This window comes from Ictidomys tridecemlineatus, chromosome 4, assembly GCF_052094955.1.
Source record: "Ictidomys tridecemlineatus isolate mIctTri1 chromosome 4, mIctTri1.hap1, whole genome shotgun sequence".
Taxonomy (NCBI): Eukaryota; Metazoa; Chordata; class Mammalia; order Rodentia; family Sciuridae; genus Ictidomys; species Ictidomys tridecemlineatus.
The window spans coordinates 71,439,158-71,456,160 of record NC_135480.1 but is presented as its reverse complement, the minus strand read 5'-3'; the positions used below and the strand labels follow the sequence as shown (position 1 = coordinate 71,456,160).

General features: G+C 33.8%; 1 protein-coding gene across 25 annotated transcripts in view; it reads left to right on the top strand.

The window, feature by feature from the left end:
* Positions 1–17,003, top strand: part of Dlg2 (discs large MAGUK scaffold protein 2) — a 1,969,681-nt gene that overhangs the window by 1,328,311 nt on the left and 624,367 nt on the right. For all 25 annotated transcript variants that reach the window (XM_021725176.3, XM_078046781.1, XM_040285028.2 and 22 more), the window contains one exon: positions 15,813–15,863. In XM_021725176.3, the coding sequence (XP_021580851.2) occupies positions 15,813–15,863 (51 nt within the window). The remainder of the gene's footprint in view (positions 1–15,812; positions 15,864–17,003) is intronic.

Here is a 17,003-nt window from a genome sequence, read left to right as displayed (position 1 = left end):
ACCATCATCAACAAATCTTGATTAGGTTGTTTTTTCAATTCATTTAATTCAAAATACTTTAAAATTTCTCCTTTGATCCATATGTCGCTTGAAAGCATGTTGTTGAATCCTTAAATATTTTGAACTTTTCATCTACCAATTATTGATTTCTATTTTCCCATTATGGTTTGACACCAGACATTGTATGGTTTCTATTCGATTTAGCTTGTTTAGGTATACATTATGGCCCAGAATGTGTTCTATGTTGTTGAATGCTCCATGTGAATTTGAGAAGAATATGTTGAATGATGTAGTCCATAGATGTCTGTTGTAAATAATTGATCATTGATTGTTGAATTCAGTTTTATCCTTAATAATTTTATGACTGCTGAATCTGTCCACTTTTGCTAGAAGTTCTTCAAGGCTCTAATTGTAATAGTCAATTCATTTTTTTCTCTTTGCAGTTCTATCAATTCTCGTCTCATGTATTTTATCACTCTCTGGTTAAGCCCATACATACTTTTTCCTTTTGGAGTATTGACTGACCCTTCTATCATTTTATGTAATGCCAGTTTTTACCCATGGAAATTTTCCATGCTCTGGTATCTGCTTTGTCTGAAATCAATATAGGCACTATTGCTTTCTTTTGATTATGGTGAACATGAGATATTTTTCTCCATCCATTTACTTTTACTTATATGTGTCTTTATATTTAAGGCATTTTTATAGAAAATATATAGTTGTGTTTTATTTTTTTCATTCTGAACATCTGTTTTAACTGATAAATTTATACTCTTGGCATTAAAAATTATCATTGATATAGTTCAATTAATAGTGACCATACTTGCCAATATCACTTAACAGTTATTTTTGCTCTTTGTTCCTATTTTGATCTTTCACACTTTTTCTTCCTTTTAAATAATTTGAACATTTTAAATGATTCAATTTTCTCTGCTATTAACAAAGCAATTATACTTTTTTCAGTGGTCACCATAGAATTTACACTGTGCATTTACAGTTAATTCAAGTTAACTTTCAGTTAGCATTGCTCTACTTGGCAAGTAGTGGAAGTATATAATAATGAAATATTTCCAATTCTTCCTGCCAATGTCATTGCTGTCATTCATGTCACTTATGCATAAGTGTACATAAACATATGTGCACACACATGATCATATACATGTTTCTATTATTAACTTAAACAAACTTTATTAAATTAAGATTAAAAATGTTTCAAAATTTATTTTCTTTTTTCCTCACCAATACTCAAGAAAAATTTTATAATTTTCTAGACTGATGGATTTTTTTTATCTCAATACAGTAAATATGCCATTACAAGCTCTTATTTGCATGGTTTCTGAGAAGTCTGATATTTAAGTCTTATTTTTGCTCTTTGGTAGTTTCCTCCATACCAGCTGGCTACAACCATTCCACTTTTTTTACATTTTTACATTTTTTTCCTGAAGTTTAAATATAATATACCTACGTATCATGTTTTTGTGAGTTTTGTTGTTTGTTTTGACATTTGTGCTGCTTGGTGTTCTCTGAGGTTCTTGGATACTTGGGTTCTCTTTTTGGTGGCAGATATTGATTTGGGTGAAATTCTCAGTATTGTTTCAAATATTGTTTTAGTTTCTCTGTTTTTCTTTATCTTCACAAATTTCAGTTATACTTGTGTTATAACTTCTTTTTTTAATTGTTCCACAGTTCTTGGGACAGTATTGGTTAGTATGTCTTGGTTAGTATTTTTTTCAATATTTTCTCCTTGCTTTTCAGTTTTGTAGGTTTTCATTATATCTTCAAACTCAGATTTCTTTCCTCAGTTGTGTGCAGTATACTAATGAGCCTATCAAAGGCATTCTTGATTAATCAATAGTTTTTTAGAAATCTTTAAAATTTCTTATTCTTTTCTAGAATTTCCATCTTTGCTTACATTATCTGTCTATCCTTTCATGTTGCTCGTTTTCCCTATAAAACCCTTAATATATTATTCATTTTAGCTTTCCTGACATATCTGACCCTGGCTCTGAGTCTTGTGCAGTATCTTCCTATTGTATTATTCTTGCCTTTTAGTAGACATTTGTTGACACGAAGACATGATGTACTGGACAGAGCTGCAGTAAATAGGTCTTTAGTATAATAGTGGTAATGTATTGGAGAGGAAAATCATGTAGTACTCCTGTGATTAAGTTTCAGTCTTTTGGTGAACTTATGTTCTAGGCTGTAATTTTTTCCATATTTCTTAATTGTTCTCTTTCCAACTTTAGGTGGGGCAAAATGGTTAATATGGACAGAAGTTGGGTTTTCCCTTCTTCCAGGAAATTTAGGATCTGATAAAAAACCTAGCAGATTAGGCTTTGGTAACATAATTTCTCCTGAGGACAGGTTTTATGAGAACAGAATGGTTCATTTTATTTCAGAATGGTTCCTTTTCTCCTTTCCCTGAGAGAAGCCCTAGGACTTTTTTCTCCAACACCCTCTGTGAAGATATGGTGGAGATTCCAGGGGTGAAACTCATGAAAATGTGGAAACCCTATGCTTGGGTTCCCCTGGAATTTTTAAATCTCAAGAGTTGTCCACCCTGAGCCTTCAGCATTTCATCAAATACAGTTCAGGTTTTCCTCTCTGGCTGTGCTGCCCACAGACATTTTTGCTCTTTGGTTTTTTGCTGCAGTACTTTGTAGTTATCTGTGTCTACCTCTCTGTCTCTCTTTAGCTTTGGAAGCTGTACTTTGCCTTGCAACTTCACTTCTCTGATAATGAAGTGTTGTTGATTCTTCAGTATGTTTAGCTTTCTTGTTAAGAAAGAGTCATGGTTTTTACAGTTTGGACCAGGGACTCCAGTGAATTATAGTTTCCAACACCAGAATTTCCGTGAGATTTTATTTTGTAATTTCTACTTACTTATTAGTATTCTCCATTTGATGACTCATTGTTGTAATATTTCAGTTTATTTTTATTTTATTTTTCATCAGTACTGGGGAGCTAATGCAGTGTCTTACACATGCTAGGCAAGCAACCTACCACTGAGGTGCATCATCAACTCTTCACTTTAATATTTTTTTAAAAATACTTTCTTTAGTGTTTTGCACATGTTTATAGCCACTTTGAAGTTTTTGTCAGCTAATTTCAATATCTGGAATGCCTCAGACACGGTTCCTGTTTACCTCTTACTTTCATACCTATAGATTATACTGTCTTTTCTTTGCATCCCTTAAATATATTTTCTTGAGATTTAGATATATTAGGTAAAAGGCTACATTTTAGATATATTAGGTAAAAGGCTATCTGTGGATGGATTCTTATTTACCTTTCCTTTCACTCCCAACCCCAGATTGTTGCTATTGTTGTTTTAACATATGACTGGGCGGGATCTATAGTCTGTCCTGCCTGCAGTACTGTATAGCTGCTGGTATCTCTGATCTGATGCTTTTCTCTCTTCCTTTCTCCATCCCCTTCCCTTGCTTCTTTCTCTTCTTCTTCTTCTTTATTGTTTTTGGAAGTCTGGCTTCCCCTAGATCTTAGCAGTAGCAGTGTTATATTAGAGACTATACTTAAACACTTTGAGTCAGTAAGCCCTACATATTTCACCAATGGATTTATTTGAGAATCAAGTAATGTGTTCAAATTAAAGAAGTTTACAACTCTGCCAGAATATTTGGTTTTCTGGCAAGTCTTTTCATATTGCTTGTGTGCATGTTCAAGGCCTCACATTGAGCCTTGTGTTGACGGCTAGGACCCTTTCCTGGCTCCTGAGTACACATGTGACCTTGCACACACACTCAACTTTCCATTTTAGCAGAGACATGCAGGTACCCTCAAGGTCTACACGACTCTCCAATTCCTCAAATTTCCTTGTTAAATTTATGGCTGGTCTTTTGATCACACTGACCAGTATTATAACCTTAAGCTACTTCAACTTCTCTTTCCCTGATTGTTTCCATTGAAATTATCATTGTTTTCAATAACTGAGCATGAGTTTTTCCCACATTCTTCTACAAATGAAGTCAGCCCCCTAAGGCAGTGAAGCTGCTGATTTTCACTGCTTTTCCTGCTCTGGTACAACTATTGCACCCACAGAATTTAGTAATGGAGAGGGGGTAGGTGTAGAGAGAGGAGGATGCCTAGAAGAAACCCCAGGCTAGACCACAGACCTCACTGTGGTTAACAAAGGCTCAGTATTTTTCTTGAGTAATTTTTTTTTTCTCAAATTGCTATATTCCTTTGGTCAGTTTCCAAAGTCCAGAAATAGTTATTTTTGACAGTTCTGTCTAGTTTGAAGTTGTTCTTTAGGGAGAGGCTTTCCTGAGAGCCTTTCTTCACCTTTCTGTATTGATAATAAATAGCATAATAACAATACCTATCACATGGTAGGTTATTCCTCCACATATTCAAGTAATTTTTTATGCTAATTCACTAAATTATTTATTCACAACTCTATGGGATTGTTATTAACCCCCTTTGTATATTCTTGAGGAGGAGCTGAGGTTGACTATTTCTCTAAAGTCATAAAGCTAGTTAGTATCCAATTTAGGATTAGCTGCTACATCTGATTGAATCCAAAGCCTCAGATGATAGCCCCCAAAGTATGGAATTAATATATTTGAAGTTTTACTATGTGTTAAATTTTAGCACTTAATTTATGCCATTCAATCCTTATACAAATCAATGAGATAAGGACAATTTTTACCCATCTTGTAAATAATGATGTCAAGGTTCAGTATGTTTAAGTAACTCATAGGGAGAGAATAGGAGAATCAAGTGGTGAACCTAAGCAGTCTGATACCAGAATCCCAGTTCTCAACCACGACACTAAGTTGTTATTTTACTATCAGGTGGGACCATATAGAATTGCCATTTTGTAAGTCATGTATAACTATATAGTTTATAGTTATACATCAACAATTTCATGATTCAAAGATTGTCTCACTTTTTAGAAGATAACACATATATGCAGTGTACTTTGGTAGAAATAACTCTGTATTTAGAGCCTAAGAGATCCAGATTCACATCAGAGCACCCATATTTTTTATCCTGGCAGTTTTGAGCAAATCATTTACCATCTGTTAGCTGTTCACTGATCTACAGAACTGAGATAATAATAATATCTACCTATATAAGATTTTTATGAGGAAGGAATGCATTCATGTATGTGAAAGAGAAATACTATTGCTAACATAATCTATAAAAGTTACATATGAACAACTGAAACCTTGCAATTCTTATATTTTATCAACTAGGCAGGAGAGTAGGTAGGGTACTGAAGTGCATTAATAATCAGTGCTGTCATTGTCATTGGATAGTTTAGGAAAGATGAAACAAAATAAAATAGCAGAATGCTCTCCTTTAGTATCTGGTCCATAAATATTGATATGACCTTTTTTGCAACAAGCAACCCAAAGCATTTTTTTTCCTGAAACACAGATTTTTAGATGAATTAGCAGGGAGATGTGGCTCCATGGCTTTTTTTCTAAGCTTATGAAGATAGGGATGCACTTTTAAAATAGGATAAAAAGAGATTGTGTGAGCTAGTAAAGCAGGTGGGGGCAGTCACTCAGTAAATACATTTTTGTTGACTGATGGATTGATCTTGAAAGCTGCTGAAAGTGTGACCTATATTCAGATGAAAAGTGAGACAGCTTATTGTTAGCGGGATTTGAAGTAAAATCATTAGAAAGAAATTAAGGTAGTTCACTTCTTTAGAAAATGACAATGGTTAGTAGGGCTTTTAAACATAAAGGAGTGTTAAAGATTATAACAAATAAGAATCCCTTAACATAAGATTTAATTGATTTACTTCTTCAATGGCTATTTATAAAGTGGCTATTGTGAGGAATAAATCATTATAATAGGTGCCATAAGAGGAACAAAAATTTAATAGTGCTTCATCTGAGCAAGAAGACAGTATATCAAGGAAGATGAAGCTCAGTACAAGATGTTGGAGCAAGAGGAAGTCCACAAGCACAGTAAGAGAGGTGCTTTGCTATGTGACCAGAAGGAAAGATCAGTGCTTTCATATCAGGCATTAGATTCAAACAATGGCTATTTCCACTCCTTCCTCCCTCCCTACATTCACTGTTTTTTTAAATTTTACTTAACAAATTGACTTGAGCATTTATTTTTCCATCACTACATGATGAGAAGGATGAATAAGATAGTCCTACTTTTATGTTGCTTATAGCTATGCAATCTTGGAGAAACTGTCCAATATAAAAACTAAGCTGCTTCCATAGTGAAATTAGCTTTCATTTATTAATGCCAAACTTTCAGGATTGTTGTAGTTATTAGATTAATTTATAGTAATGCCTGACATGTAGTACATGTACTTGTCAAAACCTAGTAGTAGTAGTAGTAGTAGTAGTAGTAGTAGTAGTAGTAGTAATAGTATAGTCAATGTGGTAATAGTACAGTAGTAATAATAACCACTGTGAGCAGTCATTATTTGTAATAATCACTGTAATCATTATAATAATTACTATATTTGTTATTGGCACATTTTTCTGAAAACAGAGAGGAAACTGATGATTTTCAGGGGATTTGTAAGAAAGATCTTTTTGATTTTATGGAAGAGACAATATTTGGCTCCCTCCACAATAAAACTCAGTTCCATGAGGTCAGAGACCTTGTTTTGCTTACTAAGCACATCTAACCAAATACATGGGAAATTCTAGGACTTCAAAGACAATTTTCTAATGGATGTAACTAGAGAGCATCATATTAAATGAAATAAGCAAGACTCAGAAAAACAAATGTTCAAAGTTTTCTTTAATATATGGAAGTTAAAGAGAAAAAGTAGGGGAAATGGGGAGGGATTCTCATGAAAATAGAAGAGAGGCCAGTGGGTGGAAGAAGGGAACCAGGAGGGGGAGGCAAGGAGGGCAAGGGGAGGTTAAAGGGAGTAAAATTAATCAAATTATTTTATGCCCATTTATGAATATGCCACAGTTAAACCCACTTTTCTTTATAATTACTATGCACAAATGAAGCCCACAAAATACATTTCTAAATTAGGATTTTAGCATAGATTGAGCAAAGACATTTCAAGGAGACTATGACATTAATAAAGATACCAAAAGAAGGAGGTATTTGGTCTAAGTTTGGCACAATTATTTGCCTAGAACGTTTTTAAATACAGGAAATGGAGTAGATAGCTTGAAGTAGGTCAAAGACAGCTGAGGGATGATTGGAATTCTTTTTTAGGGACAAAGAAAAATTACTTGAAGCTTCTTGAGCAACAAAATTTTACAATGAAAACACAGCTTTTTAGGAAGATAAAACTTAACAGATAATAGGAATATATTATTATAGGCAGAAATATTTATAGGAGATTTATATCAATGATCTTCAGGAAAATGACCATTTTGGTGTGAAATAGGATGATAGATATGTAAAGGATGTATATGGAAAAGAGAATTCTCTTTATAGAGATATAGGAAAGACTGAGGGAAATTGTGCTTATAATTAGACTAGATGGTCAGCTCTGGTTTTGCTTTACTGAGACTAGGGTGATGTTAGAGCATTATTCAGAAAAAAAAAATGGTGGGTGAGATGAAAATTTAAATATTGTAAAACAATAAGTAGGAGAGGTTTGTGAATGCCCATTCTGGCAGGGAAAGAAAGTGCTCACAAATGCAGTGGATACAGCAGTAGGGAGGAGACCGTCAAGAATATACCACAGAAGAGAAGAGAAGGAAAAGGAAGTGTCAAGTGGTGGCCATGCCAGAGTGGCCAATTCTGCATGAAAACCAAGGAGGAGGAAGACTGGGAAAAGATGATTGTATTTAAATGTGAAAAGGTCTTTGCAGATCCTTTGGGTTTGGCTTTTTTCTGGTGGTGGAATGCAAACCAGGTTGCAGGGGCTAAAGGAAAGAGTGAGGATGAGGAAGCAGTGGAGGACACTAATATTCTGCCTTATACTATAGTATTTTGATACCCAAGTGAAAAAGAAAATATTCTTGGTTATCTGACTACATTATTGTATTTGTGAAGTCTCATCTTAGGGTTCAGCACTCAGTTTTGTTTTTATCCTCTTTTGGCTCTGTGTTTTGAGCTATTGATTCATTGGGACATTTAACTGATCAAGTGATTTCATAGGGGAGTGGTAAGGTGAGTAAGGGGACTTTATCATTATGTTCTTAAAAGCATGGATCAATTGTGTTCTTAACACCATTTAGTGATCTCAGAGAACATGTTCAAACTCATGAAATATTTAAATCCAAAGAACAAAACAGATTGTGTCAGGCTGGAGTCAAATGAATGCATTAAACCCACCTGTGTATTCTTCCATCCTGTGCATGGTACAAAACAATAGGAAAAGCTGGGATGAAAGGTGCCATTTCTAAACCAGGGGCAAACCAGAAATGAACACACTAAGTACCTAGATTTTTTCCCTTCACTACAAAATGTTTTAATCAAGACAACTTTGTATATATAAAGACGTTCTTTTTATACATATAATAACTCTAAGTCATTTTCATTAATTTCCTCTGACATAAATACTGAGAAATTTTTGTCATGACTTTACAGGGAGGAAAAACTACCTAATTAAAAAAAGAAACCTATGGTTCCTAATTAAATTTTTTAAACATAATGTTTTCTCTTTTTCTTTTCTAGGCCCTTATTTATAAGGACAATAACAAGGGCAGAGAAAGTTAAAAGAAAAATAGAAAAAGAAAAAGTGTTTCAAAATGGAAGAGATTATAGAATCGTGATAATATTTTTTCTTTATTTAGTGGAAGCTATAATTTAGCAGTTCACTGAGCTCAGAAGTTTAATTAAGATTAGAAGTTTTAACTTGAAAATCAGAGTTTACTGGTAAAACACATTCAGGTGAATAATAGGAATAGTGTTCTTACCAAAATTAAAATCTTAACTAAGAATATCAATAATCATTTTTATAATTTTGTGTGTTTATTGAAAGTAAGAAATGTGAACTGGGATTAGCTTTGTAGAATTCTGAATAATTTAAAAAAGGAGCTGGTTTAAAAATTGCAACTGAATTGTACTCATACAATAACTAGATGCATACCTTAGATAAAGCAGGTGCTCTACAGAGCTTAAACAGAAAACCTTTTTTTTTATTTACCAAGGTTTAAATGGATAATATTGACAAACAAATGTATATGATGCATGATAAAGATAAATTCTATCTGCTTTTGAGTGACAGAACTGGTATGAAATTCAGGTATTTTGACTTCAGAATCTAAGCTTTTGATAATGCCTCTTAACTTTGAGAGAGGGGAAGTTTTTAGGCAGTTGAGAAGGGACATTAGTTAAAGAATGGGATGGACAGTTTATTGTATGCATGCAAAACTCCTGACTTTATTTCATCTTGTTTTAGGGGTGCTGGTGCTAACCCAGGGCATTATGAATGCTAGACAAACACTCTGCTACTGAGCTACATCCCAGGCCTTTTGAGAATGATCTTATTAAGTTGCCCAGACTTACCTTAAACTTGGGATCTTCCTGCCTTAGTCTCCTGAGTGGGATTAGAGTCAGGCACCACTATGCCTGCAGAGCCCAGCTTTATTTAGTGATGCTTTTGTCCTGATTAGAGCTTCCAGGCTGGTGGACTTTTTTGTATTTTTTCAGCACTTGATTGTCTTTTTGACATTCAGCAGTTTTTTTAAGTATAAATATGATTAAAAGAGAGGATAGTGAATATTGGCCTTCTCCATTTGTTCTTTCTTTAGGATTGAGGTAGAGCAAAAATGCCCTTACCCTTTTCCCCCAATCCTCTTTGAAGAAAAAAGAAGGTAACTTTATCCAGAAACCTTAGATCTTTGAAGTGTACAAATGAGGAAGAAGCTAAAGAATGGAACCAAGGCAAGGGCATGATACTGCCATTTACTTTCCTCTCCACTGGGGAACCTTATCGATTAAGGAGAAGGGACACAGCAGAGAAGTTCATAGGTTAGAGAAGTACCATCTGGTAATAGGAAGGCTTTTGGTGTATTTTTCAGTAGAAAGAACACCTGTCCACAAACACATTCAGCTCACCCAATCTCCTCCATGAAGCCATTTTTTTTTTTTTTTTACTAGTTCCAGGTGGAAACACAGATCCCTTCCCTGTATTACCTCTGCAGTCTGCATGCATCTACCTCAATGTACATGTTGCTTTGTTCCTTGCTTCCATTCATTTGTTCCTCCCTTTCTCTGCTACACTGAGTTCTTCAAAGGCAGGACCATCTCACTCACCTTTATGTAGGGGCTCAATTAGTGTTAATGTTTTCATTCATTTATTTAGCTTTTAAATTAGGAATTACCAGTAAATGTGGTTTCCTGTTGCCTGAAACAGAAGGATTCATTCAAGTCATATTTCATAAGAAAAGACAGCGGCTTTTAGGGGCTGTTTATAGTAATATAAACATGAATAAGAATTAAGGACAACTCAGGTTATTTGGTTCTCACTATTCTTCTGGAGACCAACTATAAACGAAGATTCTTGGTGCCAGAATCTTCGGGGATATAAAAATGAAGATGGTGCAAACTATGCTGTCATGAAGATGGTAATGTAGGGAATGTCATGAGAGCAGCCAGGAAAGTGAGCACCTATAACAGAAAAATATATAAGTCAGTACAGGGCAAGAGAATACGAAAAGAAAAATGCAAGAGTGAGTAGACATAAAACTGGGAGAAGGTTTAGTTGAGATAATATTCTGAGTGAAGGCCAAAGTGACTGGATTTGAGAGAAAAAGCTAAGGTGATTTCTGTCCACAGAGTGTTGCATCTTAAGTGGTATCAAGAAACAGATGATTGGGTTAGGAAAAGTTTTCTAGTAGATTTTGTAGTCAACAGTTTGTTTTCTTAATAAGTTGATATTTCATGTTATTGGGTAAATTTAGCAAAAATTCAGTATTTGATCAAATAAATCTTCTAACCTTTACAGATTTGTTATCCAGAACTAATAATGATGGCTCTAACTATTGAAGACTTACTATGTGCCAGACAATTCTCATGTGCAATTTCATTTCTCCCAAGAATTTCATAGAGTCTCAGAAAATAATTGCATAGGATTTTAGTTATATTTCTTGATCACTTAATATGTGTGTTAAGTAGTTTACATAATTATCTAATTTCATCCTCACAATAACCATATGAAGAAAGTACAATTATTAGTACCATTTTAAACATGAAGAAACTGATTTTAGGAGATTAAGGAAGTAGCCTACATTCTCACACAACATAAATGTTGGAAAGAGGATTCAAATCTGAGTTGTTGGTTTTTTTTTTTTCTGAAATACACATTCAAACCTACTGAACTTATGAGAGAGAGTGTATAGAAAATTCAGGTGTAAAGAGTAAAACTTGACATGTTTGTTGGAAGCTATCCTCTAACAGAAGGAAAAGACAAATACTGGCAAAGTACTAAGGAAGAAGAATACAAGCAAGTGTGTATGTAGATTTGCTGTAGTGTGTGATGGTAGCATAACCCTGCCAGTCAGGGTTCCTAAAAATAACCAGTGTTGGAGGTGAGGTTATATAAACTAGAAATGACAAACGGCCTAGACCCAATAGAAATTGCATCCCCATTAGCAACCTGAGGTTCATTGGTTCATGCGTTTACTCATTTACATAATCATCATGCAGCTATGTGACAGGTCCTGTGCTTTATGCTGCAGCTATTTATGAAGCAAACTATATGACCCATGTCTTGCTCTGGAAGTGGCAAGAAACCATGGGAACCTGAGGCTCTGGTCTCCATTACCATCACCATTTTTCCAGAGTCCAATAGTATTGTAATATGGTAAAACAATGATATCAGAGATCATTTTCATCTACTATGTAATAATTACTTATAATAGGGATAAGATTAGTGCAGCATCTATCATATTCTATGTGACTGAGGAATGGAATCCAAACAACAGAGTAAACAGATCTGCATAGACCTTGCATGAGGTAATAGTGGGGCTGTGGCTCTAGTTCACTTCTCTTATTTTATATAACAGCTCTCACACTTCTACAATGTCTTAATATATTTGTGTCTCTGTGCCTCTTTAAAGGCTGAACATTACTTGAGAATATGGATGTATCTAAAAATCTTTATTTTCTCAGTATCTATCACCATTTTTTTGCATTTCATGAAAATCCATGTATTGTTCATTGGGTAGAATTGTGTTTATTCTAAAGATGTCAATACTTTGATATCCCTGATTCAGTATTTTTTATGTCACATGGGGAATGTATAAACATTATTCATTCTGGAGTTCATTGTAATCATATCTTTAATGAAACTACAAAGTTGATAAAGAGCAAAAATTTTTTCAGAGACATTATTACTTAATATTCTAATTTAAAAACATTAAAAATTAAATAACATTAAAACATGATATCATATGTTATTCATGAAAAAATATCTTTTTTTCAGGAGTTAAAATTACCTCATACAATCAAATTATTTCATCATCCAGGCATGAGCATGCTACATAACTAAAGGGAAAATAGACAGTAAAATTAACAAAAGGTTAGAGAGAAAGATATGCAAAATATTCAAAGTTTATGACATCATAACTTTAAGTACCAAGTTTATTTTCTGTGAGCTCTAGGTTACTCTCTTCACCTAGCAGCCATATAGTTCCGAGAAGGCTAATACCCTGAATAGTACAGGATAATGTGTGGTATCCATTTGATTTTCTGTCCACCATAGAAACATATCAGCTGACATCACATAACCACCAGGTTCAGAAAAATCAAGCATCTAAAGAGAAACTCATCTGGGAAAACTATGAAATTCCATTTATTGTATTGATCCTCTGAGTCTAAAAAAAAATTCCAGGGCTCTCGCTTCTTTAGGCACCAAGTAGAGAGGACACTCTAAGTGATGGTTAGGGCCAGCTGGAATAACAGGAACATACAGCTATCTAGACCCCGAACTATCAGGAACACAAAACATTACCAACGGGCTCAAACATCACAGTAATTATTATTGGTTAAGAAAAAATATATACTCTCCAGGAAGAGAACTTCATTATTTGGAAGTCATATATTGAAAAGCTGATTGGGATTAGAGTGGGACCATCAAGGCAAATTCACATAAAAGTGAATTATCTAAAAACCCTCTCCCAGACAACACTGGGATCCATTCACAACACAATTTTGATTTTTTTTTTCTGAATGAGGATGCACAAGATTATGGCAGATGTGAATTATGGCAGATATTCCTTGGCTCTTCACCACTCAATAAACAACCTCTCTCTAAATGAATGTGGAAAAAATACTGAAAGAATATTGTGCTTGTCCACTGGTTTGAAAAGGCACCAAATGGTCATGAACGTCACTGCCCAGTTTTCTGCAATTTTTTATTAAAAAGGAGTTATTCCTAGTTTTTCTATCTCATCCTTTCCATTAAAATCTCTGCTAAGGAGCTGAAGAATTTCTTCTCTTAGGAGTCCTAGGCAGAATGTAGTCCATGCTATCCTACTGATGAAAGAAAAAACACCGGAGCCTCTCAAATCTCTTTCTTATACTCCTACACTGGCTCTTGTGATTCCATGTTTTAAATATTCACCAGTTAAGTGTGCAATATTGACTTACCCATGCTTCTATGACTTCACCATATCCTGTTGTAGACATGGGATGCTTATTTTTCAAAGAACTCATGCTGGATGGCATCATTTAATCTTATATTTAAAAAAAACCTTGGGTACTATTGAAGTAGTCAAATGACACTATTTTCTTAGGTTGGAAACTAAAGACCCATGGAATACAAAGAAGCCTGGGATGGATAGTTCACCTAGCTGACTCGAGAATTTTGGAATGCCAATTAGGATTCACATGTATCTAAGAGTCAGCATTTATGATTCTAGAGATGTTAATAGGCTACCCCTATGCAGTGTATGCCACTAAAATATTCTTCTCTTAAGCACCTCCCAGCAAAATTTCTTTCACCCTGGATCTTTAGATATTTATTATCAGAGGCTTGTTTTCTGTCTTTGAAGTTGTTTTTTCTCTGCAGTTTGCAGCACTTTAATAATGTGAAAGACTTCTAGGGAAGCACTGAAGCAAAGAAAAGCTTCATGGAGCCATACTGCGAGAATGAAAGCCTATCACATTAATTCAGCCTTCCCTCACTGCCCTCCTCCTATCAAATAGGAGGTTATAAAAAGCAAGCAAGAAATTCAGATGCAAGCATACATACATATATATACAGGGAGCCTGAGATTTTGTAGTTTTTTTCTTTTTGTCTTACTGTTACACGTGCTGAACAAAAACTTCTATAAAGCTGCTGAAGCTTTCTGACATCATCTAGTCTTTTCTGTGAGTCATTAAGTTGCTGAAGCCCAGAAAATCAAATTTAGTTTAGGGCTGTTTGATAATGTAGTAACACAGCAAAATGTGATTAACCAATTAACTCATGTAATTGAATAATCAAAAATATTCTCTGAATGAGTAGCAGACACACATTAGGCCGTTGTCATAGTCGTTCTGTATATGTGCTGATTATAAAACTACAATTACACCTCCAGTTGTTACTACTACTTCCAAATTCCTCATAGAAGAGTATCTGCAAATACTTGTTTGTAAGTCAGATAAATAAATCTATTCATTTACTCTTTTTCCATTCATCAATTCTCTCTTGCCAGGCTTAGGTGAAGGGTCTGATTGTCCAGTTCTTACTTCCATTAAGCTTTTAATCTGCAAGTACTTTGTTTACATTCTTCCAAGATGGAAACTAAACTGAAGTAGAACCTCCAAAAATTGTAGTTTTATAATTAAACTATTAGCCTCTCTGTTTGTTTACTAAATTCTAATGATGTTGCCAAGAGACAAATTAGAAAGAGAAAACAGCCAGTTTGAGAATTATCTTGCTCAGAGGTGTTGCCTGGCTAAGAAAAAAACTGTGATAGATAAAAATGGGAAATGAATATTTGTTGGATTACTTTAAAGCAACTCTCTATGATTCAACATTTGTTGAAATCTACGGTGCTTGACTGCAGTTAAAATGTGTTTATTTCTGTAAATTCAAATCAATTCAAGGTTTGGTTGGATGGTTAAAACAGTCTCTAAGAATTTCAAAACATATTCTGATTTGCTCTTATTGCTGCCAAAGTACATGGGTGTGGTTACATTATCAGGGATTGTGACAAATTATATAAAAGAATATTGAAATGAATTACCTGAGCTTAGATCAATAAAAGATATTTCTTAGCAGACACAGACATTCTTTTTTTTAAGATATATATATATATATATATATATATATATATATATATATATATATATAGAGAGAGAGAGAGAGAGAGAGAGAGAGAGAATTTTAATATTTATTTTTTAGCTTTCGGCGGACAGAACATCTTTTGTTTGTATGTGGTGCTGAGGATCGAACCTGGGTGGCACACATGCCAGGCGAGCGCGCTACCACTTGAGCGACATCCCCAGCCCAACACAGACATTCTTAATGCTAATTTACTATAAAAAATAACGTGATTGTGCTGCCATTATCACTATTTTGAGGTCATACTTTAATGTTCAGTTATTAAATCTTTAAAGATATGAGAAAACTATTTCTTTTGTAATTATCATTGTTCCTAGATGATTTGTTCTTTGTGAACTCTTAATTCATATTTTGTATTGTTCCTCCTCCCTGCAAAAATAAAAAATCACAAAATTCTAAGACATAGAATAATCTCTGCTTATTTTTAGTGTCTCATTTGTATATTTTAAAGTAGGTTTCATTAAATTTTATTTGAATGAAAATGTATAATTATAAATACCAATAAAATGTGGTTTATTCATAGCCAGAATGAAAAATATATTCCCAAACCCTTTTTTAATGTTGCTTCTCCTCCTCAATCTGTATTTAATGCTTTTCTCTATCTTTTTCCTATTCATAGGTCAATGGGACAGAAATTGAATATGAATTTGAAGAAATTACACTGGAGAGGGTAAGAAACTAATTCAAAGCCCTAATTTTGCATTTCACATTCTAGGTACTCATTGGTTATCTTGTGAAATTATATACAGTGATGTACTATAAACTGGAAGTTTCCCATAGGACTCAAAATAGGAATATTAGTGAAATGCTTGCAGTAGAGAGAATGAGACAGCAGACCAAATAACTAGAATGTTCAGTATACAAAGTGCATTGCTTGAATTTAGAAAAATGAATGGAAAAAACAGAAATATATCATGAGCTTATATAGTACTTTTCTCTTAATATTTTCATTCTTAGTGTTTTGGCCACACATTCCTCATGTTGCAAGATCTTATTTATGTGATATTGATATTATCAGAACTAGTAATCATGCATATTTTATTTAGCTTTAAAAAGAGTAATGAATATTAAAACCACCCCACTGGGGAAAAAACAACCTTGGAGAGCTGTTCAAATATGTTGGAAGGACCTTGACAGAGGTTCCCATTAAAGGAAATTTGGTGCAAATCAAGCCTAATATATATCTAGTTATTTTACAAAACAATAAAAATTAAAGGGCATCCAGAGGGAAAAAAAGTGATCAAAAATAATTAACTGGACATCCACCATAAAGGAAAGCAAATAAACATGAAAACCTGTTCACCCTCATTAAGAACCAAGAAAGACAAGGAGAGTAAACAGATTTTGTCTGTAACTGGCAAAAATTATGAAGAGGTGTTAATATCCAATGAATGAGCCTAGAAATTAATGCAATACTAAAGACCAATTTGAAAGTAAGAATCAAAAGCCTTGAAAATGGGCACCTTTGGATCCACAAATTATATTGATAGGAATGTACAAACACAAGAATGCTTTTATCATATCGGTGTTATTTATAATAGTGAAGCCTGGCAAGAGTGTGTAAAATGTTATTATATACCCATATAATATAAATAAATTTTACTTAAATATTAAGAAAAATATTTAATTACAAGAATATGAGGTCTGTCTAGATACAGTATCAAGTTTAAAAATCAAGTTTTAAAATATAATCTAATAAAACATAGAGCTACATAATATGCACATATAAACACCTAAGTGAAATATGGAAGGATATACACCAAAATGTTAAAAGTGGTTGCATATTGTTAAGAATTTAGGGGTAATTTTC